The 27,642-nt window shown below is 46.0% G+C and overlaps 1 protein-coding gene across 1 annotated transcript; it reads right to left on the reverse strand.

The window, feature by feature from the left end:
- Nucleotides 1-27,415, reverse strand: LOC149457603 (uncharacterized). Its single transcript, XM_089683459.1, has 4 exons — nt 27,047-27,415; nt 23,602-23,722; nt 18,062-18,135; nt 1-3,202 (listed from the first exon to the last, which is right to left on the reverse strand). The coding sequence occupies exons 1-4, from the start codon at nt 27,360-27,362 to the stop codon at nt 2,829-2,831; spliced, it is 885 nt and encodes a 294-aa protein (XP_089539585.1). The 5' UTR covers nt 27,363-27,415; the 3' UTR covers nt 1-2,828.
- Between the last annotated feature and the right edge of the window lie 227 nt (nt 27,416-27,642).

Consider the following 27,642-nt stretch of genomic DNA (forward strand, 5'->3'; position numbering starts at 1 on the left):
TCAGGATGAGAGGTCATTTAATGAACAGTTATTTATAATTACAGAGATTCTACAACCTTTCACATATCACAGGAAGTGAGTTTGGCTCATGGCTGATAAAATGGTGGATCAACCTAACAAGAGCACACAGTAAGATATTGTAGTAGCACCATGTACTGTATGTTTAGGGGAGATGAGGAAAGGCTCCCATATTTTTAGGGAAGAAATGGAGGCGTTATGGCAGCATTACTGAAGGTTACTTCAACTGGAAACCCCTTAAAGTCCTTCCCTCTGACCGTTACCCATTCTACCTCAGTACCCTCCCCCATTAAAATTCGTTTTTTTTAAAGTTTTTTTTTTTTTTAAGGCTTTCAAATCCGTTCACTTGTTTGAGTCTCCCACCCACCGCTGGGCTTTGCCAGCAATCCAGCATTTTCATCCACGCCGGCCGCAGCCCATCTCACGGTCTTTTGAGCCCCCCTTGCTGGACAGCCAATAGGATGCATCAGCATCACCCAGTGAGAGACCACCTGAATAAGGAGCCTCCCACTATTTATCAATCTTGATGACAACAGACTCAGTGCTCAGTACATCACATGACCATGGATTTAGGTGAGTAAAAGGGATATTTAGATTAGCTGTTTTTTTTTTCTCTGTAGCAATTGTTCAGAGGAGGATGGGATGTATTTGTGATATCAGTGGTCATATGATGGAATACCTAGGCTTTTTGCTATGTAACTGTAGTGCCCCCTTAGGTAGGTTTCTAGAATGTATATAGTCTAGTTTACTATAGCGTGGTCTCCTTCTAAACCCCTCCCCCTACAGAGGATCCCCCCCCCCCTTCCTGACCAGACCATTTTTTGTGTTACGGTGCTGCGTTACTTTAACTAACAATTGCGCGGTCATGCAACGCTGCACCCAAATGAAATTTACATCCTTTTTTCCTACAAATAGAGCTTCCTTTCAGTGGTATTTGATCGCCTGTGTGGGTTTTTTTGCACTATAAAAAAAGACCAACAATTTTGAGGAAAATAAAATTTGGGATTTTTTGCTATTAAACATGTCCTGTAAAAAAATTTAAAAAAATCTAATTTTGGCATAAATTTACAATAAAATGTATTCTGCGACATGTCTTTGCTAAAAAAAAGATCCCAATATGTGGAAATTAATTGGTTTATGTGAATGTTATAGCATTTTCAAATGGAAGTAAAGATACTGGGATTTTTTTTTTACTAGTAATGGCGGCAATCAGCGACTTATAGCAGGACTGTGGCAGACATTCTGACACTGAGGGGAACTGACTTGGTGTCACTGATATCCCCAGTGACACCAATACAGTGATCAGTACTAAAACAAAGTACTGACACTGTAGTAATGGCACTGGGCAGGAGGGGGTTAACATCTGGGGAAATCAAAGGGTTAACTGTGTGCTGGGAGTGTTTTACTAGGGGGTGGTTTTTGTGTGCTTCACTGTAATCACACTGCTCTGGATAGCTGTGCTGTGCAGTGTGCCCAAGCTGACAGGGAGAAGAGGACTGTTAGTACACAAAACAACCCTCCTCTCCTCCGGTGATCACAGGAAATCACCAGGTGCCATCAAGTAATTACCAGCCGGGACCTGGTGATTGACAGCCGCGACTGCGAATGGCAGTGTGGGTAGGGCGCCAGCACGTAATGCAAAATTACGTGTACAGTATATACGTGATTTTACTCACCCCTGCCACCCTGTAGCAGTATATCTACTTTAGGGCAGCAGGGAAGCAATTAACAGAAGACTGATATCAAAATATATCAGCTTTTCTGCTTAACATGAAGCTACAATTGTTACGTGGGATATCCTGTGTATCACACAGTGCTGCTGGTGCTGTGATTGGCTCCTCTGTTTCCAGGAGACCTTGGAAGATTCTGGGTGGACAGGAGTGACCCATGCAGATCAGGAGCATGAATATGGGTGCAGTTCCAGCCAATTACAGAGAGCGATGCCCCTGAGCATGCTGGGTACTAGTGGGCACATGAGATCTGGGTTCTTCTTCTTCTTCCTCTAAGAATGGAGTTCCAGCCATGGGAGGTGCCTGGCTCCTGCTGCCAGGAGGTCTCAGGTGGGTGACTCGAGGGCCAGAATGCTGAAACCCATGGTGCTTCTGAGAGATGACTGAGGCGGGATGTCTACAGATCCTGTCAGGTATCACAGAGGAAGGTAACCTGCAGAAAGGGCCTTATGAGTACAGACTGTGTTACAGGAATGATGGGACTTGTGCTATTTAACCCCCTCGAGACCTATATAGTCAGCAACTGGGTGTAAGGTAGAGGGGACACTGGCTGTCCAGGAGAGCAACTCTCCACTAAGTTCTGCATATCTACTGAGGGACTTTGCTCCATGTTTGTACAGTTGGCTACACAGATTCACTAAGGAAAGCCCACAGATAAGTGTCCTCAATTGTGCATAGTTTGATTCGGAGTATCCTATTATATCCCTTCCCTTTCCCAGTTCCATAAATGAAATAAAGACAACAGAGAAGCTAGAACCCCCAGACTGATGATTGGAGTAATAAGTGAACGTTGTGTGCACCTGGTATAAGAAATGTGGTGTGCTTGGCTGTGGGAGAAGATCTAGGGGAAAGGCTGGGCAAGATACAAGCAGCCCCTGCGGGGGTAGCTCTACATAAGAAGCACTGGTGGGAACTAGTAGTAACTTTTATTATGTATTTAGCTGTTTCTGGAAGACAGTTAGCAAAGCTTTATGTCAGCATTGGGGAAGGTCCAATTTGATAACTTTGATCACCTCTTACTTTTCTTCTTTTTTTTTTTTCTGGAGTGGTTTTCAGACACGAGAACCATAAAAGTGTGTTTTAGGCATCATACGGAAACCTTTTAAACCATCTTTTATCTGCCAGAGCTTTCAGCCTCTCATATTCCTGTTTTTTAGCTTTTGCTTTTGTCTCGGTAAGTATGAATTCATGTGCAAATTGCAGAAGGAACTTCTTGTGCTGTATACGTTCTTTCTTTGGATCCCTTGGCTGTGCCAGGCGGAATCCAACATCTTTCAAAGCTTCCACGATCACTTTCTGTATATCATTGCACCGCCCCCGAGTCTTCATGTGGTCCGTGGCGGTGTAATTCTCAATGGCCAGCACTATTTCTGCTCCCGCATCTCTAAACTTTTCTTCTAAGTCTTTGTAGTCGTTCTTATTCTTGTGTGTAAGGACAACAATAGGAAAAACCCCTGTCATAATAAAAAATAGGAAAGTTCAGTTGAAAATGTAAACTTCCAAGAGTTCACTACCTTTAACAAGTTTATTTTTCTGGTCATATTAAGAATGGCCTTTCCTTTTCAGTGTGCAGCAAGAAATGTTCTTCTTTACATCCATATCAATGGGAACCTGCATATGGCTCCTGACAACTCTCATAATTCAGCGCAGAACCTGAGATCACATTACAGGCGCTGAGTCACATTCAAAATAGCATCTCTATGGAATATTTGTATCTTTAGATTTTTGAAATATTGTTTATCAAGGTTCAGTTGTGAACTTTCTTTGTTTTTCTGTATGCCGCTTTTTTTTCTTTTTTTTAAAAAATGAAAATTATAAAAATGGCAACCCTGGCACTGATCATAGATTTACTGCATTCAAGGACAGGTGCATTACTGGCCATTTGTGTATTTATACAAAATATATGTAGAAGGAGAAAATGCTGTACAATTGTATATGATCTCAAAACTGAATTAATGAAAATGTATGTGAACACAAGAACACAAATGTAATACCGTATTTTTCGCTCCACAAGACGCACCTACGTTTTAGAGGGGGAAAACAAGAAAAAAAAATATTCTGAACCAATGGACTGCAGACATAGTACAGGAAATTACTCTAGTAAAGAACAAAAGAAAAGAGCACAAACCTTGCATTACCTCAGTAAATTATTGATGTATTTATTAATAAATGATACTCACAAGAGATACGTGCACATCCCATCCAGAAGGGAGATAAACTCTTGCTCCTACTGACGTGTTTCGAAGGGAGATCCCTTCTGCCTCAGAGCTTCAAAGTCAGCAAAAGGGGACCTAAATGGTTTCCAATAGCAATCAGTTTTCAATGTTCAAAGGAACTGACAGCCTCTCTGTTAAGTGTTTACTATGTGTCTATATCCATAGGAAGCTTTTAGCCACAGTGTGTCAGTGTTTCAGTGTTTAGATCAGTTTTGCCAAAAGCTTCCAATGGATAAAGACACATAGTAAACATTTAACAGAGAGGCTGTCAGTTCCTTTGAACATTGAAAACTGATTGCTATTGGAAACCATTTAGGTCCCCTTTTGCTGACTTTGAAGCTCTGAGGCAGAAGGGATCTCCCTTCGAAACACGTCAGTAGAGCAAGAGTTTATCTCCCTTCTGGATGGCATTTGCATGTGTCGTTTAACCCTGTGTTGATTTTGGATGCTATATGCTGTTTTTACTGCTACTCTTGTGAGTATAACTTATTAATAAATACATGAATAATTTACTGAGGTAATGCGCAAGGTTTGTGCGCTCTTTTCTTTTGTTCTTTACTACAGTCATTATCGAGCTTCCCGAACTTCGTGGTAGAGCTGCACAACCTTTGATCATTGTTGGTTGAACATTATCAAATCACTTGATTGGCTCTCCTCTGATCTGAGTCCTTGAGCGCAGGAGGTGTTGGTTTTGTGGTGACTGATAGTACAGGAAATAACCAGAGACTGCGTATGTACTACAGGAGATGACCAGAGACTGCGGATATACTACAGGAGATGACCAGAGACTGCGGATATACTACAGGAGATGACCAGAGACTGTGGATGTACTATAGGAGATGACCAGAGACTGCGTATGTACTACAGGAGATGACCAGAGACTGCGGATATACTACAGGAGATGACCAGAGACTGTGGATGTACTACAGGAGATGACCAGAGACTGCGGATATACTACAGGAGATGACCAGAGACTGTGGATGTACTACAGGAGATGACCAGAGACTGTGGACATAGTACAGGAGATGACCAGAGACTGTGTATATACTACAGGAGATGACCAGAGATTGTGTATATACTACAGGAGATGACCAGAGACTGAACACCTTTGGGGAGCGGGTACCTGAATTTGACAGGTACCCGCTGTCACGGATGCCAGATTGCCGCCACCAACATGCGACAATCTCACGACTGCGACCACCAATATGTCACATTCGTGGGGTCAGACCCCAGACCTTCTCACCAAATTCGTTACCGAAGGACTGGCCGATCCAGACCGCAATGTGACGTGTGTAACGACGCCACACTCAGCTGCGCCCTACACAACGATTATCCAGCTAATGGAACACAATTGACGCACCGGTAGCCTGAATGCGCTTGTTATTGGGTCGGGTTAATTACGCAACTAACCCTTCACATTGCCACCACCCCTTTTTGCACAGAGAAAGGGGAAACTCTCTTTATCAAATATACACTGTAATGGTTGAAAAGTCGCCTGTCCAATATGGTCATCGCAGGCCAATTGGGCAGAGGATTAAACAAACACAGTAGCGTCTCTTCAAAAGGCAGGAATTCGTAAGTTGCAATTAAGCGCTTTAGAAACAGTTTAACACTTTCAGAAAGAAAGATTTATTACTAAAAGAGTCAAACAGGTGCAATAAAATATTTACGGAAAAAGATGTAACTAAGATAGATAGATATATATATATATATATATACACACACAAAGAACCATAGCACAGCAAGCGAAAGGGTCTTTGATCTCCCACTGTTACGATGGAAAGATAGGAGATAGTCTTCAACTTCCTTTCTAGGCCTACTAGCCTGTGTTTTAAAGTTCCCCAGCAGGGGGGTGGCTCTGAGTAACTGACCAATACTCTGTTTAGGGAGGGATGTCGGGCGGTTGCAATCTTTCAACTCCTGGGAGAAACTACCTTATCTCTGTTAGGAGGTGGGGGTTTACACATGTGTGTGGACAACCAGGCTCTGCCTCAATGGGGGGTGTGATGGAGGAAAGGCAGGACAGAACACACAGAGTGGATGGCAGACGCACAAAGCTTTATTGAGACAAACAGACGGCAGTCCTTCAATACGGGGGTGGCAGAGAGGGTGGATTTGCCACTAAATGGTAACGAGGGGGCCCCACCCACTTATAGTCCACTAGGAGAGCCAAGGGGGTGTCCCTGTAACAGGGGTAGTCCGACACAGGAGAGGGGTGCAAGGAGTCACCACCGCAACAGTTCAGGGAACACAGTGGGGAAGCAGGTACTCACGGATCCAACAGGGTGCCTGGTCTCCCAGGGGTAGAAGCAGAACGCAGGTACCTGTGGAGTCCAGATCAGGTGGGTGGCCTCTGGCTCTGGCAGACGGGCTGTGGTAGTCTCTCCCCCTTCTGTGGGGTCTCTCGCAATCGCAGGTAGGCTTTCTCTGGTTGTCCCTTCCCTCCTGTGGGGTCTCCGTGAGGCCGGGGAGCAGACTTGCAGAGTCTATTCACAAAGGTCTTGCCGAAGCTTGAGATTCTTTGCTGACTCCCCACTGGAATGAATACGGAGCTCCCAGCATCCACCTCTTAAACTGCTGCAGGACGCTCCCCGGTCGCCTTGGCAACCGGGAGGGGGAAGGGAACACTAGACCCCAGGGAGAATCAGGCTGGTGACAGGGACATCATGGGAACAGGGATGATGTCTGCACAGATGAAAAGCAAGTTGGGAGTTGTGCAGAGAGCTCCCAGTCAGCTGGCTGGGAGGGAGGGGGCCCAGAGTAATTCAATTAGGCCATTTGGCCTAATGACACAGGGGACAATTGGAACAATACAGAGCAGGACACTGAGGGCATGTGATACAAGGCATTAATAAGGGGATTAATAATTGGCAGGCTCCCATACTGTGACAGGGGGGCTTTGTAGCTCTGGGCCCCCTGCTGCTCTATCTGCCAGTGACCTTTTTCACACACACATCTGTTACTGTGCCTCTCAGGAAGGGAGGGGGTAGGGAAAGGATTGAGGGAGAAATGTATGCTCTTATCAAAATGAATGTGCCTAACAAAATGGTTGCACTGTGTCCATTTCTGAGCGCAAGTTTGTGACACCTCCCCCTCAAGCAGTTGCAAGGGAGGGAACTACAATTCCCTTCTTGACGCAACTGACCTCTTCCCCTTGGGTTGACCTGGTACCGCTGTACTGCGGGAGAACCAAATTCCATCTGAAAAGGAAGCCGTTCTCCCCAGCAACACTACTGGGCCGACCAAGTGAGTGATCACGGGTGGGTACCAGTCGGCTGTGGCTATCCGAATACCGTGGCATCTGCCGGGGTGCCCACCTGTTCACAAAACACTTCGGCTCAGGGGTGTCATTTGCTAACATGGTAATATGTAGCTTCTTGTCGAGGTAGAGAAGGAGATTTCTCTCTCCTATCTTCTTCCTCAGGCCTAGGACTATATCTGGCCTGTAGGTAGTAGCGTCCTTGTGCACCGGAACCGGACAGGCGAATTCTGGACCTCGCCTCCCAGTGGTGTCCACAGGTACCTTCGTCCAAGATGGACAGTCCTCGTTACCTGCTAGCATCCAGGACACCAGTTCCTCCAGTTTCCTGTATGCTAGGTCAGTCACAGGTCTAGTTGAGCCATAATCGTCGCAATCCAGGCGTCTTACCGATAGCCAGCTGCACCCACGACTGACGTAACCTGCTTTTTGGCCTGGGGAGCCGACCAGGCCACAACTGCCTCAGTCTGCTCCGAATGCTTCATGTCCTCATGGCTCCTGGGCATGGGGTAGGTCACAACCACAGGGCTGGCGTTCAGTTCTCCATGGCCCTCAGAAAGCCTGGTCATCGTATTCTGCTTGAGGACCGAAACTACCGGGGATGCCCAGACTCTATCTGACCCCTGGATTCCTGACTGTGCCATTCCCTTGGTCTCTGTGCCCCTGTCAGCCTGCACCTCCTGGATCCGGACACCATCTATCAGAGGCATTGCCAGCAGCTTCGGAACCTGAGGGACAGGGAGGGGTGATTGGATCTGAGGACTGCAGCCCTCTCTCGGTAATCCAAGCAGCCACCCTAATAAGGCCCCTTGCACCCCCAATCCAAGCGTGCTGTCCCTGCCTATGACATCTGTTTGTCTGCCTGTTGACACACCTTGACAAGTCAGATCAACTGACAGGCTTTCAGCCCCCTGGGGATAGGCCATTCTTCTTGTCAGACTTTTGTTGACTCTTACCCAGCAGGGGGGTTCACACCTAGCCCCTGGTTGAAATCCCCATATGAATGGCTTTCCAGAGCTGCCTTACTCCTGGGACTACAAGGCACAGCTAGCTTACCTCTGAAGCTCCTTTGTGAATCGCTTTTCAGGGCTGCGTGAAGTGTGGAACTACAAGTCCCAGCCGGCTGTTGTGTACCCTTCTTAGCAGGGCAACTCACAGCTAGCTGACCTCTGAAGCTCCTTTGGGAATCCCTTTTCAGTGCTGCTGGAGGCGTGGAACTACAAGTCCCAGCCGGCTGCCTAGTCCTATGCAAGGCCAACGGCTGGGCACTTATCAAGGCACAATCTTTTGGGCCCGGGCAAGGAACAGGCCTATCCAGACCATCCCCTTGCTCAGCCCCCAGAGATTGTACCTCTGCCCCCGTCACAGCACTGTGGTTGACCCCCAACAGTGAAAATACATTGTCTCATCATGAATATCATATTCATTGTTAGCATTACCTACCATACCATCAACAATACTGACATTATCAATGACATTACTGACCTTACTATCAATGTCACTGACATTGTTAATATCACCCCCATTGTCATTACAATCATTATCAACAGTCACGTTCATAATATCAATGACACCTGAGTTCTATACCTCCCCAGGCAAGGGGATTTCTTCTCGTTCTCCAGCTAATGGAGAATCCTGTAGCCCCACTCCACTCTCAGCCCCCTCCCTCTGTCCATCCACAGGTGGCCCAGACATTACCCCAACATCTGCACACAGTACCTTGGCTTGTCCAGAGAGTTCCAGGGGTCCTTCCGGGTCTTCTCGGCAGGGGCATAATAAGAAACAAGAGTGCCCAGGTCAGCACCCAACAAAACAGGTGTGGGAATTTCCTCCATGACCCCCACCGCCCCCATCCCCCTCCCCGCACCCCAGTCTAGGAATACCTTTGCACAGGGTATGCGTGAACGGGTCCCCCCAACTCCTGTGAGGGAAAGGAACTTTCCTGCGATGAGGTCCCGTGGCTCAATCAGCTCTGGCCGGATCAAGGTGACTTCTGCCCCGGTGTCCCGGAAACCAGTTACCATGGTAACGGGCTGCAGATTGGCGGGGGTTACCCGCATATTCCTGCGAATGAACAGCACAGAAGAAGAGTTGCTGGCCGGCTGGCCAGATGATGTCATCTGCTTCTGCTCAGGACACTGCGTCCTGAGATGTCCGGCTTTCCCACAGGTGAAACATCTGCGGGTGTCAGGCAGGAATGGTTTGGCTCCAAGCGCTGCAGGTGTGGGTGGATGGAAAGCTTGACTCACCAAAGTAGGAGAGGTTGCTAGGAGTGATTTTCCCCCTTTCCAGCCATTTGGAGGAGCCTTGCGAGGGTCAGACACCTGCATGTGGACGAAGGTATTTGCCAGGTCTGCTGCAGCTGTAGTAGATGCTGGCTCCCTCTCCAAGACAAACTGTCTGACGTCTGCTGGGCAAATGTGCAAGAATCGATCTCGTATCATGAGATCTTCCAAAGATTCATAGGGATCAGCTTTCAGTCCCTTAGTCCACTGTCGGAATGTGGTGCGTAAGCAACTTGCCACATCCGTGTAACAGTCCCCAGGTCCTTTCGGCTGGATTCCGGATGATTGCATCTTTTAAAATTTCATAATCATCGTCTTGCCCCTCTGGCAATTCAACAAACGCATCCAGGGCCTTTCCTCATAGCCCTGGTGTCAGGTACCGAGCCCATTGAGTTGGGGGCACATGGTACTGATGGCACGTTTTTTCAAATGACAGTAAGTAGGTGTCAATGTCACTCTCCTTTTCCATCACTGGAAACTTGGCTGCGCCCATGGAAAGAGTGGCGTCCCTGTGATCTAGGGACCCGAGGTTATGACCCGGTCGCTGCTGCTGCTGGAGTCTCGCCATCTCTAGCTCGTGCCGACGATCAGCTTCCCTCTGCACCGCCTCTCGGTCAGCCGCTGCTCGGCGTTCCTCTCTGTCCGCCGCTGCTTGGCCTGCAAGGAACTGCAAGTATGCCATAGGATCCATCTCCATGAGGCGTTTCAGGGCTTCCGGCATCTGAGGAGAATCTCTGCTGGTTACAGGCACTCCGGTGCTGGCCTGCTCCGGCGGTGGTGTGACGGTACCATTCGGTGATCTTCCAGTGTCAGTCTCTGTATGCCCATCCTGCGAGGCTGTTTCTGAGCCACTGGGAATGTGGGTAACGGGAACCCCTCCATGTTCAAGTTCCCCCGAGTTCTGATCTGCTCAGATATCATACTTCACTAGATCACTAATCAAATCACCTTTGCTCATTTTCTTGTAATCTGCTGCACCAGGCATAATTGCAAGCAAAGATAGAAGAGAAAAGTAGGAAAAGGAAGGAGCTGTTGCTATATGTCTCTCTCTCTCTCTCTCTCTCTAAAATATGCACCGCTTGTTCCTAAGGACCGTTTCCACAAAGGTTACAAACCTTCAGTGCAGAGCCCATTTTTAACACTGCACTGAAGCTCTTAATGCAATTATCCCACATACGCTGCCAACAATATGTCACGGATGCCAGATCGCCACCACCAACATGCGACTGGCCGATCCAGACCGCGATGTGACGTGCGTAAGAACAATACACTCAGCTGCGCCCTGCACAATGATTGTCCAGCTAATGGAACGCAATCGACGCATGGACAGCCTGAATGCGCTTGTTACTGGGTTGGGTTAATTACGCAACTAACCCTTCACACTGCCACCATCCCTGTACAGAGAAAGGGGAAACTCTCTTTATCAAATATACACTGTAATGGTTGAAAAGTCGCCTGTCCAATATGGTCATCGCAGGCCAATTGGGCAGAGGATTAAACAAACACAGTAGCGTCTCTTCAAAAGGCAGGAATTCATAAGTTGCAATTAAGCGCTTTAGAAACAGTTTAATACTTTCAGAAAGAAAGATTTATTACTAAGAGTCAAACAGGTGCAATAAAATATTTACGGAAAAATATGTAACTAAGATATATATATATATATATATATATATATATATATATACACACACAAAGAACCATAGCACAGCAAGGAGATAACAGGGAGAAGTTAAAGGGTTAAGTTACTTGCCATTTAAGCCTTTGAGGTAAGCAGATCCAAGTTGCAGAGTGAAAGGGTCTTTGATCTCCCACTGTTACAATGGAAAGATAGGAGATAGTCTTTAACTTCCTTTCTAGGTCTACTAGCCTGTGTTTTAAAGTTCCCCAGCAGGGGGGTGGCTCTGAGTAACTGACCAATACTCTGTTTAGGGAGGGATGTCGGGCAGACTCTGAGTTAAAACCAACAGCTTCATAATCCATGATATGAAACATAGGGGACAAACTGACTTGAGGAATGTTCATTTAATAGCTGGTAGGTTTTTATGAGGTTGCAATCTCAGAATGGAGATGAGAACTGATTGATCTGGGGTGTCTGAATGCTCAGTTCTCAGTGCAGAATTGTCAGGGGACAGATGCAGCATCAGAGTAATGCATTCATCAAGTGAGTATGTACAGTGGGGATGGAAAGTTTGGGCACCCCAGCTAAAAATTTGTATTAATGTGCATAAAGAAGCCAAGGAAAGAGGGAAAAATCTCCAAAAGGCATCAAATTACAGATTAGACATTCTTATAATATGTCAACAAAAGTTAGTTTTTATTTCCATCATTTACACTTTCAAAATAACAGAAAACAAAAAAATGGCATCTGCAAAAGTTTGGGCACCCTGCAGAATTTATAGCATGCACTGCCCCCTTTGCAAAGCTGAGACCTGCCAGTGTCATGGATTGTTCTCAATCATCGTCTGGGAAGACCAGGTGATGTCAAGCTCAAAGGTTTTAAATGCCCAGACTCATCTGACCTTGCCCCAACAATCAGCACCATGGGTTCTTCTAAGCAGTTGTCTAGAAAACTGAAACTGAAAATAGTTGACGCTCACAAAGCTGGAGAAGGCTATAAGAAGATAGCAAAGCATTTTCAGATGTCAATATCCTCTGTTCGGAATGTAATTAAGAAATGGCAGTCATCAGGAACAGTGGAAGTTAAAGCAAGATCTGGAAGACCAAGAAAAATATCAGACAGAACAGCTCGCAGGATTGTGAGAAAAACAATTCAAAACCCACGTTTGACTGCACGATCCCTCCAGAAAGATCTGGCAGACACTGGAGTTGTGGTCACTATTCCACTATAAAGAGATACTTGTACAAATATGGTCTTCATGGAAGAGTCATCAGAACAAAACCTCTTCTACGTCCTCACCACAAAAATCATCGTTTGAACTTTGCAAATGAACATATAGACAACATATAGACAAGCCTGATGCATTTTGGAAACAAGTTCTGTGGACCGATGAGGTTAAAATTGAACTTTTTGGCCAGAATGAGCAAAGGTATGTTTGGAGAAGAAGGGGCACAGAATTTAATGAAAAGAACCTCTGTCCAACTGTTAAGCATGGGGTTGGATCAATCATGCTTTGGGGTTGTGTTGCAGCCAGTGGCACAGGGAACATCTCACCAGTAGAAGGAAAAATGGATTCAATAAAATTTCAGCAAATTTTGGATGGTAACTTGATGCCATCTGTGAAAAAGCTGAAGTTAAAGAGAGGATGGCTTCTACAAATGGATAATGATCCTAAACACACCTCGAAATCCACGGGGGATTACATCAAGAGGCGTAAACTGAAGGTTTTGCCATGGCATCACAATCTCCTGACCTCAACATAATTCAAAATCTATGGATAGACCTTAAAAGAGCAGTGCGTGACGGACAGCCCAGAAATCTCAAAGAACTGGAAGACTTTTGTAAGGAAGAATGGGCAAAGATACCTCAAACAAGAATTGAAAGACTCTTGGCTGGCTACAAAAAGCGTTTACAAGCTGTGATACTTGCCAAAGGGGGCAGTACAAGATATTAACTCTGCAGGGGGCCCAAACTTTTGCAGATGCCATTTTTTTTTTCTGTTATTTTGAAAGTGTAAATGATGGAAATAAAATTTAACTTTTGTTGACATATTATAAGAATGTCTAATCTGTAATTTGATGGCTTTTGGAGATTTTTCCATCTTTCCTTGGCTTCTTTATGCACATTAATACAATTTTTTAGCTGGGGTGCCCAAACTTTCCATCCCCACTGTATGTATGTATGTATGTGTATATATATATATATATATATATATATATACACAGTTGTGTTCAAAATAATAGCTTTTATTTCCATCCACACAAATGCATTGGGAACACAACACATTCTATTCCAAATCACAACATGAAGAAAAATACATCAAATTTGTGTTGTTCCTCTAAAAAAAGTGAAGAAAAATGAATATTATACGGTTCAAAAAAAACCCCGCAGTGTTTGTATTCTTCTTTACAAACTCAAACATTCACTATATAAACTGAGAAATGTTTGAAGATTTTGCTTTCCTTTGAATGACTTCATGAATATTTGGTTGTAGTCGCACTGTTTCTGAGAACTGCTGTACATCTGTGTTGCATGGAGTCACCCAACTTCTGGCCCCTGTGATCAGGTATTCCAGCCCAGGATGATTGGACCACATTCCACAGTTCTTCTCTATTTCTTGGTTTTGCCTCAGAAACGGCATTTTTGATGTCACTCCACAAGTTTTCTATTGGATTAAGATCCGGGGATTGGGCTGGCCACTCCATAACGTCCATCTTGTTGGTCTGGAACCAAGATGTTGCCCGTTTACTGGTGTGTTTGGGGTCGTTTTCTTGCTGGAACACCCATTTCAAGGACATTTCCTCTTCAGCATAAGGCAGCATGACCTCTTCAAGTATTCTGATGTATTCAAACTGATCCATGATCCCTGGTATGCGATCAATAGGCCCAACACCGTAGTATGAGAAACATCCCCATATCATGATGCTTGCACCACCATGCTTCACTGTCTTCACAGTGTACTGTGGCTTGAATTCAGTGTTTGGGGGTCGTCTGACAAACTGTCTCCGCCCACTAGACCCAAAAAGAACAATCTTACTTTCATCAGTCCACAAAATGTTGCACCATTTCTCTTTAGGCCGGTCAATGTGCTCTTTGGCAGACTTTAACCTCTTCAGCACGTCTTTTTTCCAACAGTGGGACTTTGCGGGGACTTCTTGCAGATAGCTTGGCTTCACATCGGCGTCTTCTAATTGTAACAGTCCTCACAGGGAACATCACACCTTCTTTCATCTTCCTGGAGCTGATTGTTGGCTGAGTCCGCCCCATTTTGGCTATTCTATCCATTCCAATGGTAGTTTTTCGCTTTCTTCCACATCTTTCAGGTTTTGGTTGCCATTTTAAAGCATTTGCGATCATTTTAGCTGAGCAGCCGATCATTTTCTGCACTTCTTTATATGTTTTCCCCTCCAATTAACTTTTTAATCAAGGTACGCTGTTCTTCTGAACAATGTCTGGAACGACCCATTTTCCTCAGAATTTCAGAGAGAAATGCACTGTAACCAGCATGTCCAACATTTGCTGCCTTCCTTCCTTAAATAAGGGCAATAATTGCCGCCTGTTTTTCAAAGAATGAATGACCTCACTAATAGAACTCCACACTGCTATTATTTTGAACACGCCCCTTTCAATGAGTGATTCAATGACACAGAATCAGCAGCATGCATGTCATGACTGTCGGGTCTGTTGGATTTCTATGACTCTACTACACCTGCTAGTAATGTAGAAATATAATTTCCACCAAAAACAGTGATTGATCAGGTTAGTGATGTCTGACTGCTATTATTTTGAACACAACTGTGTATATATATATATATATATATATATATATATATACACAGAGAGAAAGAGCGATAGATTTTTTATATATATACATAAAGAAGAGTGACATAAAGAAGAGTGACATGAGTGAGGAGTGTCCTGGATTTTGTTTTCTTGGATTGCTACTTAAAAATGTGCTGTTTTGGTTCATAGCAAGTGGAATCCTTAACTGCTTGTGCCCTCTCCATTCTGACAGAGAGCTTGCATGGGTTCCAAACAAATTCACACCTTCTTGTAGAATGTCCTTGAATAATGGTCATAGCATCCTGGGCCTCTTCCTCCATCATAGATACCACCACTATGTGATTCAAAAACCTATGGAAGGGGGGGTGAAGGTGTGAGGGCTACATTTCTTTAGGAGAACCTTGAGGAACACCCCATTGACCAGACCTGTGTATATACTTTCAGTCATGGTAAGTGAGCTATTACCGTATTTTTTGCTCCATAAGACGCACCTAGGTTTTAGAGGCAGAAAACAGGAAAAAAAAAATTCTGAACTAATGGACTGCAGACATAGTAGTGGAGATGACCAGAGACTGCAGACATAGTAGTGGAGATGACCAGAGACTGTGGACAGTACAGGGATGACCAGAGACTGCGGACAGCACAGGAGATGACCAGAGACTGCGGACAGTACAGGGATGACCAGAGACTGCGGACACAGTACAGGGATGACCAGAGACTGCGGACACAGTACAGGAGATGACCAGAGACTGCGGACAGCACAGGAGATGACCAGAGACTGCGGACAGTACAGGAGATGACCAGAGACTACGGACAGCACAGGAGATGACCAGAGACTGCGGACAGTACAGGAGATGACCAGAGACTGCGGACAGTACAGGAGATGACCAGAGACTGCGGACAGCACAGGAGATGACCAGAGACTGCGGACAGTACAGGAGATGACCAGAGACTACGGACACAGTACAGGAGATGATCAGAGACTGTGGACACAGTACAGGAGATGACCAGAGACTGCGGACACAGTACAGGAGATGACCAGAGACTGCGGACACAGTACAGGAGATGACCAGAGACTGCGGACACAGTACAGGAGATGACCAGAGACTGCGGACACAGTACAGGAGATGACCAGAGACTGCGGACACAGTACAGGAGATGACCAGAGACTGCGGACACAGTACAGGAGATGACCAGAGACTACGGACACAGTACAGGGATGACCAGAGACTGCGGACACAGTACAGGAGATGACCAGAGACTGCGGACATAGTACAGGAGATGACCAGAGACTGCGGACACAGTACAGGAGATGACCAGAGACTGCGGACATAGTACAGGAGATGACCAGAGACTACGGACACAGTACAGGGATGACCAGAGACTGCGGACACAGTACAGGAGATGACCAGAGACTACGGACATAGTACAGGAGATGACCAGAGACTGCGGACACAGTACAGGAGATGACCAGAGACTGCAGACACAGTACAGGAGATGACCAGAGACTGCGGACATAGTACAGGAGATGACCAGAGACTACGGACACAGTACAGGGATGACCAGAGACTGCGGACACAGTACAGGAGATGACCAGAGACTACGGACACAGTACAGGGATGACCAGAGACTGTGGACACAGTACAGGAGATGACCAGAGACTACGGACACAGTACAGGGATGACCAGAGACTGCAGACACAGTACAGGGATGACCAGAGACTGCGGACAGTACAGGGATGACCAGAGACTGCGGACACAGTACAGGGATGACCAGAGACTGCAGACAGTACAGGAGATGACCAGAGACTGCGGACAGTACAGGAGATGACCAGAGACTGCGGACAGTACAGGAGATGACCAGAGACTGCGGACACAGTACAGGGATGACCAGAGACTGCGGACACAGTACAGGGGATGACCAGAGACTGCGGACAGTACAGGAGATGACCGGAGACTGCGGACACAGTACAGGAGATGACCAGAGACTGCGGACATAGTACAGGAGATGACCAGAGACTGCGGACAGTACAGGAGATGACCGGAGACTGCGGACACAGTACAGGAGAGGACCAGAGACTGCGGACATAGTACAGGAGATGACCAGAGACTGCAGACAGTACAGGAGATGACCAGAGACTGCGGACATAGTACAGGAGATGACCAGAGACTGCAGACAGTACAGGAGATGACCAGAGACTGCGGACACAGTACAGGAGATGACCAGAGACTGCGGACACAGTACAGGAGATGACCAGAGACTGCAGACAGTACAGGAGATGACCAGAGACTGCGGACAGTACAGGGAATGACCAGAGACTACGGACAGTACAGGGATGACCAGAGACTGCGGACAGCACAGATGACTGCTGACCTTTGGGGAGGGGGGGGAGGGGGGGGGAGCAGGTACCTGAATTTGACGGGTACCCGCTCTTACTTCCGCAGAGTTTTTTTTTTATCTTACCTGTCCCTCTATCCAGCCGCGCGCTGTCTTCCCGGCTTCTGTAGTGTGGGCGCTCGTCAGACAGCCGGATGCCCAGTGCGCATGTGCGAGAAGCGCTGCGCTTTGTGATTGGTCCGGCGGCTTCTGGGATCTGTCATGTGTCCCAGGTACCGCCTTACCATTCACAAAGAGCCCTGCTTCTTGCGCATGCGCACTTGGGACTCGGCTGTCATGCACACTACAGAAGCCGGGAAGACAGCGCGCCGCTGGATAGAGGAACAGGTAAGGTCCCACTGCAGAGCTGAGCAGCCGGCCCGGTATTCTGACACGGCGGCGGTGGAAATACCGGACCTACCTATATTCGCTCCATAAGACGCACTGACATTTTCCCCCCTTTTTTGGGGGAAAAAAAGTGCGTCTTATGGAGCGAAAAATACGGTAATTACATTTTTTTTTCTTTTACAATCATCTTGGCTGATAGAAGAGTCACCTCACTCTATTCTTTTTTGAATCCCTTAAGTCAACAAAGATGTTCTTCAGGTAGTCTTAGCAGTGAAATGTGTATTCATCAAGTGTTCAGAGGTCCACATTGACTGGTGGATGGAAACTGGCCAACAGTTCACTGAGGCTGCCTCTGTTTTCACTGATACAAGACTATCCTGCCACTGGCCAATTTTTACACAGCTGTAACATCTGAGAAGTGAAGTTACCTGTCATATCTCTGCAGTTCATGAAAAAACTGAACACTTCATCATGTTGCTCCTCTGGAAGTTTGTGCCTCGCACTAGAAGAAAACCAAAGTTTAGTGTCCTTATATATCAACTTTGTTCAAAGATATTTAATTTTTTTTTAGATAGGAAAGTTGATTCACCTCCTGACATCTTGTATGTCTATAAATGATTGGGAAGACTAGCTGACAGACCTCTTGAATTTGGACTTGTGGGTAGAGGATGGGACACAAACTGCTGCAGGACAGCCCCACATGAAATGACATTCAAAGAAAATTGACAACTCAACTTATAACTGCTTGCCTTCAATGTAACTGATATACTCTCACCGGCCACTTTATTAGGTCCACCTTGCTAGTATTGGGTCAGAACCCCTTTTGCCTTCATTATTCATGGCATGGATATAACAAGGTGTTGGAAACATTCCTCAGAGTTTTTGGTCCATATAGGAATAATAGTATCACGCATTTGCTGCAGATTTGCTGGCTGCACATCCATGAACCGCTGACACAGGGCAGGATGGATCTATGCTTTCATGTTGTTTATGCCAAATTCTGACCCTACCATCTGAATGTTGCAGCTGAAATCCGGACTCAGCAAACCAAGCAACATTTCTCCAATCTTCTATTGTCCAATGTTGGTGATCCTGTGTGAATTGTAGCCTCCGTTTCCTGTTCTTAACTGACAGGAGTGGCACCCGGTGTGATCTTCTGCTGCTGTAGCCCATCTGCTTCAAGGTTGGACATGTAGTGCATACAGAGATGGTATTCTGCATACCTCGGTTGTAACAAGTGATTGAGTTACTGTTGCCTTTCTATCATCTGGAACCAGTCTGCCCATTCTCCTCTGACCTCTGACATCAGCAAGGCATTTTCCTCCACACAACTTCCCCTCACTGGATATTTTCTCTTTTTTGGACCATTCTCTGTAAACCCTAAAGATGGTTGTGTGTGAAAATCCCAGTAGATCAGAAGTGTTTAAAACACTCAGACCAGTCCATCTGGCACCAACAACCATTTCACCTGGGAAGTCACTTAAATCCCCTTTCTTCCCCATTCTGCTGCTCGGTTTGAACTTCAGCAAGTCATCTTCACCACATCTAGATGCCTAAATGCATTGAGTTGCTGCCATGTGATTGGCTAATTAGCACCAATTAGTTACCAAGCAATTGAACTAATGTTTCTAATAACATGGCCGGTGAGTGTGTAGGGCAGCAAGAAAATAGCATTAAAGTCGTTGTAATCATTTATTTCAATAACAGACATGTCTACACTTACCTGCTTTGTGTAATAGAATTGCACAGAGTGGCCCCCGATCCTCCTCTTCTCAGGTGTCTTGCCTGCACTCCTCACTCCTGAGCCTTGCTGCTGCATCCAGTGACACAGACAGTGATGTGAAGGGAGTGCCTTTTGGGGGTGGGGGGACCCCTGTTCTTCTTATGTGTAGCCCACCCTGTGCCTGTTAGGGGTACAGGGTGATCTGTCCGGATATTGTGTAGACATGTATAGGTGGGGTGTGGGGTTGTCCATTGTTCACTGCCAGGTGGTTGCCCCATTGTTCTATTGTCTTGCTCCCAGCAAACTATTATGGGTTGCATGTGTTCCGGTATTGTCTACTACCACCTGGTGTTTCCCTTTGTTATATTATGTGCCTTGGTTTGGTGGGGGGTATTACCAGCAGGCCTTCCCCCTGATGGGTGGGCCTGCTGATGTGTTTCCTGTTCCTGGTTGTGTTTCCCCGCCCTGTGTATATATCTTGTGTTTTTGTTAAAATAAAGCAGTTTTACTTCCTGTCTTTAGAAGAGTCTGGTCCTGTCTTATTTCCTGTATGGTCAGCGGTGGTGTCCGGCAATCTGTGTTCGGACAGGGAAGCAAGAGTAAAACGGAATACCCTACTGCAGCCGGGGTCCGGTTCCGTTACAAGCAGGACTTGGCCCTGCCCCCCACTTCCTGACAGGAGCGCAAGCCAATGACTGCTGTCAATCTGCCCAGTGAGGAGAGACAAAGCCAGGAGAGCCCCAGCTCTCATTCACAGCTTTGGATCACGATGAGGCTCAGGTAAGCATGGGGAAGGAGGGGGGGGTGAGGGGGCGGGTCTGTGATGCAGAAGGTTTTTTTTACCTTTTTCTTAAGATAGAAACCTTGAGGTTTTAGAACCACTTTAATGCCGACCCCCCCCCCCCCCCCCCCGCACACACGTGTTCATGCTGGTTGTGTGCCGTGAGAACGCTCTCTGAGCACTCCCACTACATGGACTAATCTGTTACCAGTCAGAGAGCCAGCAAGGTAGACACCCAATCATGTAAGAGTTCTGAGAGCCAATCACAGCGGTCACATGATACAGAAGCCAAGCTGCCTACACTGTTGCTGTGCCTTCCCTATTCATGTCATAACGAGACTCTGACAAAACTAGAATTCTTCATTTCTCTCTTTCCTACTCAATGGGAATGTCATTCTTTTGCTATATGAAATCATTATGTTTCTTAACAACAATGTGCTACCCCAGGGACACCAAAAGCTCCGGTGTCAGAAACGACCCATCTTCTACCATAGTTAGATAATTAGCACAACTACCTGAACCATTCCTGTCAGCGGGACTGCGATAGTACAATGGAAGAACAGAATGGTTGGCAGCACAAACAGCAATGTGGTGGATGAAATCCTCTGTTGGAATCCTTAACCACTTCCTGTCCGGACACTTCCCCCCCCCCTTCCCCCCCAGGGCAATTTTCAGCTTTCAGCGCTATCACACTTTGAATGACAATTGCGCAGTCATGCAACACTGTACCCAAATTAATTTTTTACCATTTTTTTGCGACAGATAAAGCTTTATTTTGGTGGTATTTATTCACTGCTGGGATTTTTATTTTTTTTGCTATGTAAATGAAAAAGTCCAAAAATTTTGAACAAAAGTGTTTTTTTTATAAAATTTTGTAAATAAATAATATTTCATCATAAATCTTTGCCAAAATGTATTTCGTTATCTTTTTAGTAAAAAAAAAAAAAATTAGTTTATAACCAAAAATTATAATTTTTAAACATTTTTTTTTACATTTTTATTTTATTTTTTTATATTATTATTTTTTATTTATTTTTTTTTTTTTTACAATGATTGCTTTTACACCCATATAGGATGTAAAAGCAATCATTTCTCTTTCTCTCTGTGTGCATTCCTGCACTCATTGAGAAATACAGAGTGAGCTGTGATTGGTCACAGCTTGTCACATGGTACAAGGCTGTTGTGAATAGCCCTGTACCATGTGACCTCTGTGATCATTCACAGATTTCACACGTAGTAAGCAATGATGTCACAAGTGACATCTTGCTTACTACTTTGCATGTGATCACTGATTGGCCTATCAGTGATCACATGATCGGGACCTCGTACAGAGGTCCCGTCCGACGATCGGTGTTTCACTGTGTCCGGAGGACACAGCGGGCACCGGATAGCGGTGCTGCGCGCTCCCAGGGAGCGCGCACAAGCAGGGTGCGGGGAGGCCGTTCATAAACGGCCACCTGACCCTGCAGTGCTACCGTCCGGCCGTTTATATGCAATGGCCGGTCGGGAAGTGGTTAACATGCAATATGATAAGAACATGACAGCTCCAAGACAGGACAGAGGAGCAGTCGATGCGTTTCACAGGAACACGTGCTCAGTCATTACTGAGTTATTACCTGCGATAGGACAGAAGAGGAACAATGTTTAGAACTTCCCAACATTGCAGATTCTTTACTGTCACTGAGATTGTGTGAGAAGCTTTCTGTGATCTAATAACTGATTATTAACAATGCTGATGTTGTCATGTATGCGGGGGGGGGGGGGCCCTGAGGAATTGAATTGATATATTTTTTATTTGATGAAGATTGGGAGAAGTGAGACAAGCAGACTTTATAGAAGGCTATGTGAAGATACATATATGCTCCGTGTCTAAAATCTACAAGTGAGACTATACACATGTTATTTATTAGGCATAGGCTAATACACATCTGTCATACACAAGTCCCATGGGCCAAATCTGGGTCACCTGGCCATTTCGTGTGGCCTTGCACCTCTCCTGCAGCTGCAGCACCCCTCTTGTCTCCTCCCCCACCTTGTTCCAAACACTTGCCAACAAAGAGGACAGAACTCCTCAGCCAGATGCTGTGCTTCTCTGTGCAGCCATTGAGGGGCTCATCTCTGCCCCCCTCCCTTCCTTTTTAGCAGTCAGCAGCTCTGCCCTTCTTCCTGGCCACAGCACAAGGTAGGGAGTGCACTGTGGTATATGGGATGGTGGGGAATATGACCAGATCTATGGGGGTTCTGGGGGGGGGGCTTTGCCCTGCCAGCAGTGACCCTATCCTCTGCCTTGCCAGCAGTGACCCCTGTCCTCTGCCAGCAATGACCCCTGTCCTCTGCCCTGCCAGGGGTGACCCCTGTCCTCTGCCCTGTCAGCAGTGACCCCTGTCCTCTGCCCTGTCAGCAGTGACCCCTGTCCTCTGCCCTGTCAGCAGTGACCCCTGTCCTCAGCCCTGCCAGCAGTGACCCCTGTCCTACTCCCTGCCAGTTGTAACTCCCTGCCCTCCATTCTGCTGACCCCTGCCCTCAGCTCTGCTGTAATCTATCCTCAGCTCTGCTGACCCCTGTGCTCTGCCCTGCTGACCTCCCATTTTTTGCCCTCCTGACAGTTGTATTACACTCCCAGATCGGACAGGCTGGATCCATCCCTGGTGGGGAACTCTTGACTTCTGATGGTGAGGAAGGTTTTGACATCTGATGTACAGGATGGGGGGGGGGGGGTGCTCTGGACTTCTAGTCTTATAGATACAACTGGCCCTTTGAGGGCAATCATAATATTGATGCAACCTGCAATGAACCTGAATGTGACACCCCTGGGCTAACATAACCCCCCCACCTCAAATTGTGTGAGTCAGAGGTATCCTGTAGAACACGGCTCTTGAAAGTGTGTAATATTTCATTAGACATGTATAAATTACGACTGCAATCTGAATTCTGTAATATTTCTTGATTAAGACATTCCACCAATATATTTGTCCAATTTATTGGTTTCTATGCAGAAATGATCCTGATTTTGAACTCTCCGGCTTTAGTAAATGAACCCCTAATTGACACTGGGGTGGGAACTGACTGACACTGACATCGCCAGTGATACTAATACAGTTTTCAGTGATAATGCTGTACACTGTCACTGTACTAAAGACTCTGTACTGTGATTCGCTAAGCTGATCAGCAGGTCCCATTCATAACTCATTGGCCAGAACCTGCTGACCGTCTTGTTCTGTACCAAATGACAGTACAGATGGGCATTGCTCCCGCATGCGCTCCCCATACCTGGAAATGCCGGATCTCATACATGTGTGTTCCCAGCGCAGAGCGACTGGCCTGCCGCAGTAACAGTACATGGGACGGTCCACAAGTGGTTATACTTTATAGCCAATTACAGTCATGCAAAGTAGCACAAAACATACATCAAATATTATAATTTTGTCATAACAATGTATGCAAAGCTTTCTATAGATCCATACCTGTAAATAAATATGGGGGCAATAAAATCGGTGTAGTTTGGGTCAGAATCCTCCACCAGGGACATTATCCACTTAAAGTCCTTAGTCAGCACCACTTCCTCATCCAAGGGGAGAAAATGACCTGCGAGTGACAACAGACAGACATAAAGAGATACCAGAGTTATAGGAACTACATGACTGGTGTCCACCATAACGTCACACATCGGGGCCAATTTACTAAAGATTAGAGCATGACCACTTTGCAGAGTCAGTTTTCTCACTTACAGTAGCTTAGTACATGAGGAGAAAATGAAAGCACAATTCCTTTGTTCAGGATATCTTACCATCTGTATGGAAAATTAAAGAGAAAATAAAGATGTTGGCTTGGCCATGATAGGAGGACTGAAGTCAGCCAGATTCAGGGCATCCTCTAAGTGCAAATTCACTTATTTAATGTGGAACTTTAACTAAAAATATAAAAACTGTCAGACAGGCAGGAATTGTAATGCAGCAGACTCATGCTTTGCCTCTTCTGCACTAAAGTTACTTACCTGCCTGTCCACCCCTGTAGAGTGAGCCGCTCACTGTACAAATTCGGTGATGCCGAACCTCACGGAACTCCTGTGTGTGTGGCCAATGACAACGAGCAATGACAGCCGCCGCTTGCTGTGGTGGCACACCTGTAGATCCGCTCCTGAGTCCATAGACACGCATAGTGCAGCTCGGTCCTGCCTCCCATTCCTTTCCTACAGCATTTGATTGACAGCAACAGAAACCAATGACTCCGACTGTTGCCTTTGTGTTCTGTGAATGCATGGAGGGAGAAAAGAGCCACCACAGACGGGCACAGCGCTGGATGGAGTGAGGACTCAAGTAAGTATTTGGGGAAGGGGAGGGGTCATATAATGGGACATTTACTATCTTAAAGTGGTTGTAAAGGTTCAAGGTGTTTTACCTTTATTCATTCTATGCAGGAAGGTTAAAAACCTTCTGTGTACAGCAGTGCCCCCAACCCCCCAATACTTACCATCACCTCTATCGATGTGCATAACAGCTTCAGCTGTCCCGGGTCTCTTCCTCCTCATTGGCTGAGGGAGCCATTGGTTCCCATTGCTGTCAATCACAGCCAGTCAGTGAGTCTCCTCAATGAGGAGAGAGAGGGGGCAAGGCCAAGCCACAGCTCTGTATGTGAATGGACACACAGAGCAGCAGCTTGGCAACATGCTGCTTGCTATGGAGGCACCCAACAGAAAGGAGGCATTCCTGGTGCCGGCAGGGGACCTAAGAAGAGGAGGATCTGGACTGCTCTGTGCAAAACCACTGCTCACAGCAGGTAAGTATAACATGTTTGTTATTTTGCAGAAAAAAAGAACCTTTAGTATCACTTTAAAATGATTAGGATCTTTTTTTTTCTTAAAATTATAAGCAGGTTATACTTACAATGGTTCTGCACACAACAGCCCCCAACCTCCTCCTCTGTGGTCACCCACCAGTCCTCCTGACTCCGTTCCCCTTCCGAGTGCCCCTTTAACAAGCCACTTACTATGGAGATACTAGTGCAGGCTTACTCCCAAGCTGCGCTGTGTGTGTCCATTGACACACACATTGCAGCTCAGCAACACCACTGCTGCTTCCTCACAGGCTGTGCCTAACAGTAGCAAGAGCCAATGTCCAGTGAGGAGGAAGAGAAAGGAGGGAGCCACTGCTCTGGGGATTGAGATTGGGCTCAGGTAAGTATTGGGGGGGGGGGGGGGAGGGCAGCTGAACACAGAAGGCTTTTTACCTTAATGCAGAGAATTTAAACAACTTTCTGCCTTTGCAACCATTTTAATGCAGGGAATGTATTAAGGTAAAAAAATGTCTTGTTTTGCTTTTCAAGGACATGAAGTAGAAAGAAAGGAGAAGATGGTAATAACTTAAAGCAGGGGTCACCAAGCTGCGGCCTGTGGGCCAGATGTGGACTTTTTCTTGCCTTTATCTGGTCCTTAGGGGACTATTACTCCCACTGACACCAGAAATGGGGAACTAATTCTCCCACTGACACCAATCTTGGGGTACTATTCCTTCAACTGACACCAAAGACAAGATACTATAACTCCCCCTGACACCAGAGATGGGGAACTAAATCTCCCACTGACACCAATCATGGGGTACTATTCCTCCCACTGACACTAATTATAGAGTACTATTCATCCCACTGACAGTAATGATGGGGCACTATTCCTCCCACTGACACCAATTATGTCATTTTTTTACTCCCACTGACCACCAAGCACAGCTTTATTTCAGTGGGAACGTAGGGGAACACAGTTCCAGCACCTCCATCACTAAATGTATGTTATGGCTAGGGATACTGGGGTGTGTTGGAGTATCTATTGATGCTGGCTTGTAGAGGATCAGTTGTCACTTGGAGGATCTATTGTTGCAGTGGGTCTATGGTTGTTGATGAGGGCTCTATTGTGGCTTGTGGGAGAACTATTGCTGCTGGAGGGGGTGTTATGTTGCTGGGAAGGATCTACTGATGCTGGCTGCTGGGAGATCTATTGTTTCTAGCAAGGGTCTATTATTGCTGGGGGGGTATATTGTTGCGAGGAGGTCTATTTTTTCTTGGGGGTGATCTATTGTTGATGGCTGCAGGGGGTCTATTCTACTGCTTTTTGTTGTTATCATTAACACGTTCCATACAACTTAACCAGCACCACAAAATTATATTTGGTTCTGTATTCTCTAAAAGGACTGTACTGGGAGGTGGGACCAAGGGACAGTGCTCAAAGGTGGGTAGGGGATGAAGACAAGGGGTGACTCGAAGGGGGGAGTACCTGCACCTATTCTCTGACAAAAAAAGCCCTGCCACCAAGCCTATGACATTGTGATGGCGGAGCATTTTCTACTCCCACTGGCCACAGTCCGACCCCCTAAAGTAAACTGGCCCTTTGTTTTGAAAGTTTGGAGACCCCTGATGTAGAGAAACCTCGAGGGAAGAGGCAGCAAGATGAGCAATTTGGCCTATGAGGCGCGTTCTAGGAGGACATCTATAGACACCGTCCCAGACTCAGAGAACCGCTCTGTAGTCATCTTTCGGCTATAGCGTGGCAATGAGGTGGTTAATAATTGATAATTGAGCATTTGCTTTAGTAAATCTCCCTCACCATGACACCATCTGTTGCTGTTTTCTCTATTGGATTATAGTCTATGTTATAGTCCATCGGTCTTTTCTCTTACACCATGTTACCAACCAAAAATGCTGACATATGACATAAAAGACCTCCTTCATTGTCAGAGGTTTGTGGCAAAATGTTTCCAGTCTTTGCAACTTTCTATTCAAAAGCGAAAAATGGCAACAAATTCATTAGATTTGGGGCAGCTGAATACAATATAAACATATTTTATGAGACATTTCATTACCATTGTATGAACTTTCCTCCCAAGCATAATAGGTTGACAAAGAAAATATTTTATAGATTACCTAGTTGTGCAAAAGCCACCACCTCCTCAACTCCGTCTTTTTTTCCGAATCCTCTGTTGTCCACGATGGAGATGGTATCAGTAAGTGCATACTTGTTTCTCCTCGTTGTGATAATGGTTTCAGTTGATCCAGTTGTGGCACGGGTCTGGAATTCGTTCTCTCCAAGGGTGTAGATGCAGGAGTTGACAAAAGCCGATTTGCCATGACCGGCATAACCAAACAGCTGCAGGAGCACCCTGGTGTATGTCTGGTCCTCTGAGAGACCTCCTGGAAGATGAAAATCAAGGATGAATTGTTTGTTGTCTATGGTGTCCATTGCTGGAGAGATTGCCCAGTGTCTTGTTTCTGTGATATTCTGTTTCTGGTAAATATAAAAATTTGCTTCCACTTTTGTTGTGTACAAAGGTGATGGGAGTGTGCTGAAATGTTTTTTATACAGATTACATTCCTTTGCACACAGGTATAACAACATGCCACAAACTGAACCGGGTCCTACCCTTGTATCTTACACACAAACCAGTAGAACTATAGGCAAAACTTGTATTTATTTTTTACTTTTGGATACCATAAGGGATGGTTATTTGTTGTTTGTTTTA

This window comes from Staurois parvus, unplaced genomic scaffold (genome assembly GCF_062004578.1).
Source record: "Staurois parvus isolate SC_StPar_1 unplaced genomic scaffold, SC_StPar_1.0 ptg000311l, whole genome shotgun sequence".
Lineage (NCBI taxonomy): Eukaryota > Metazoa > Chordata > Amphibia > Anura > Ranidae > Staurois > Staurois parvus.

Bases quoted from the DNA above. Each gene is read 5' to 3' on its own strand.
- LOC149457603 (XM_089683459.1), bottom strand. From the start codon at position 27,362: ATGGACACCATAGACAACAAACAATTCATCCTTGATTTTCATCTTCCA. The intron at 18,136-23,601 runs GTATGGATCTAT...GTTTTCTTCTAG, and splicing joins GCCCCCATATTTATTTACAG to TGCGAGGCACAAACTTCCAG. The intron at 3,203-18,061 runs GTAACTTCACTT...TTATTATGACAG, and splicing joins GAACTGCAGAGATATGACAG to GGGTTTTTCCTATTGTTGTC.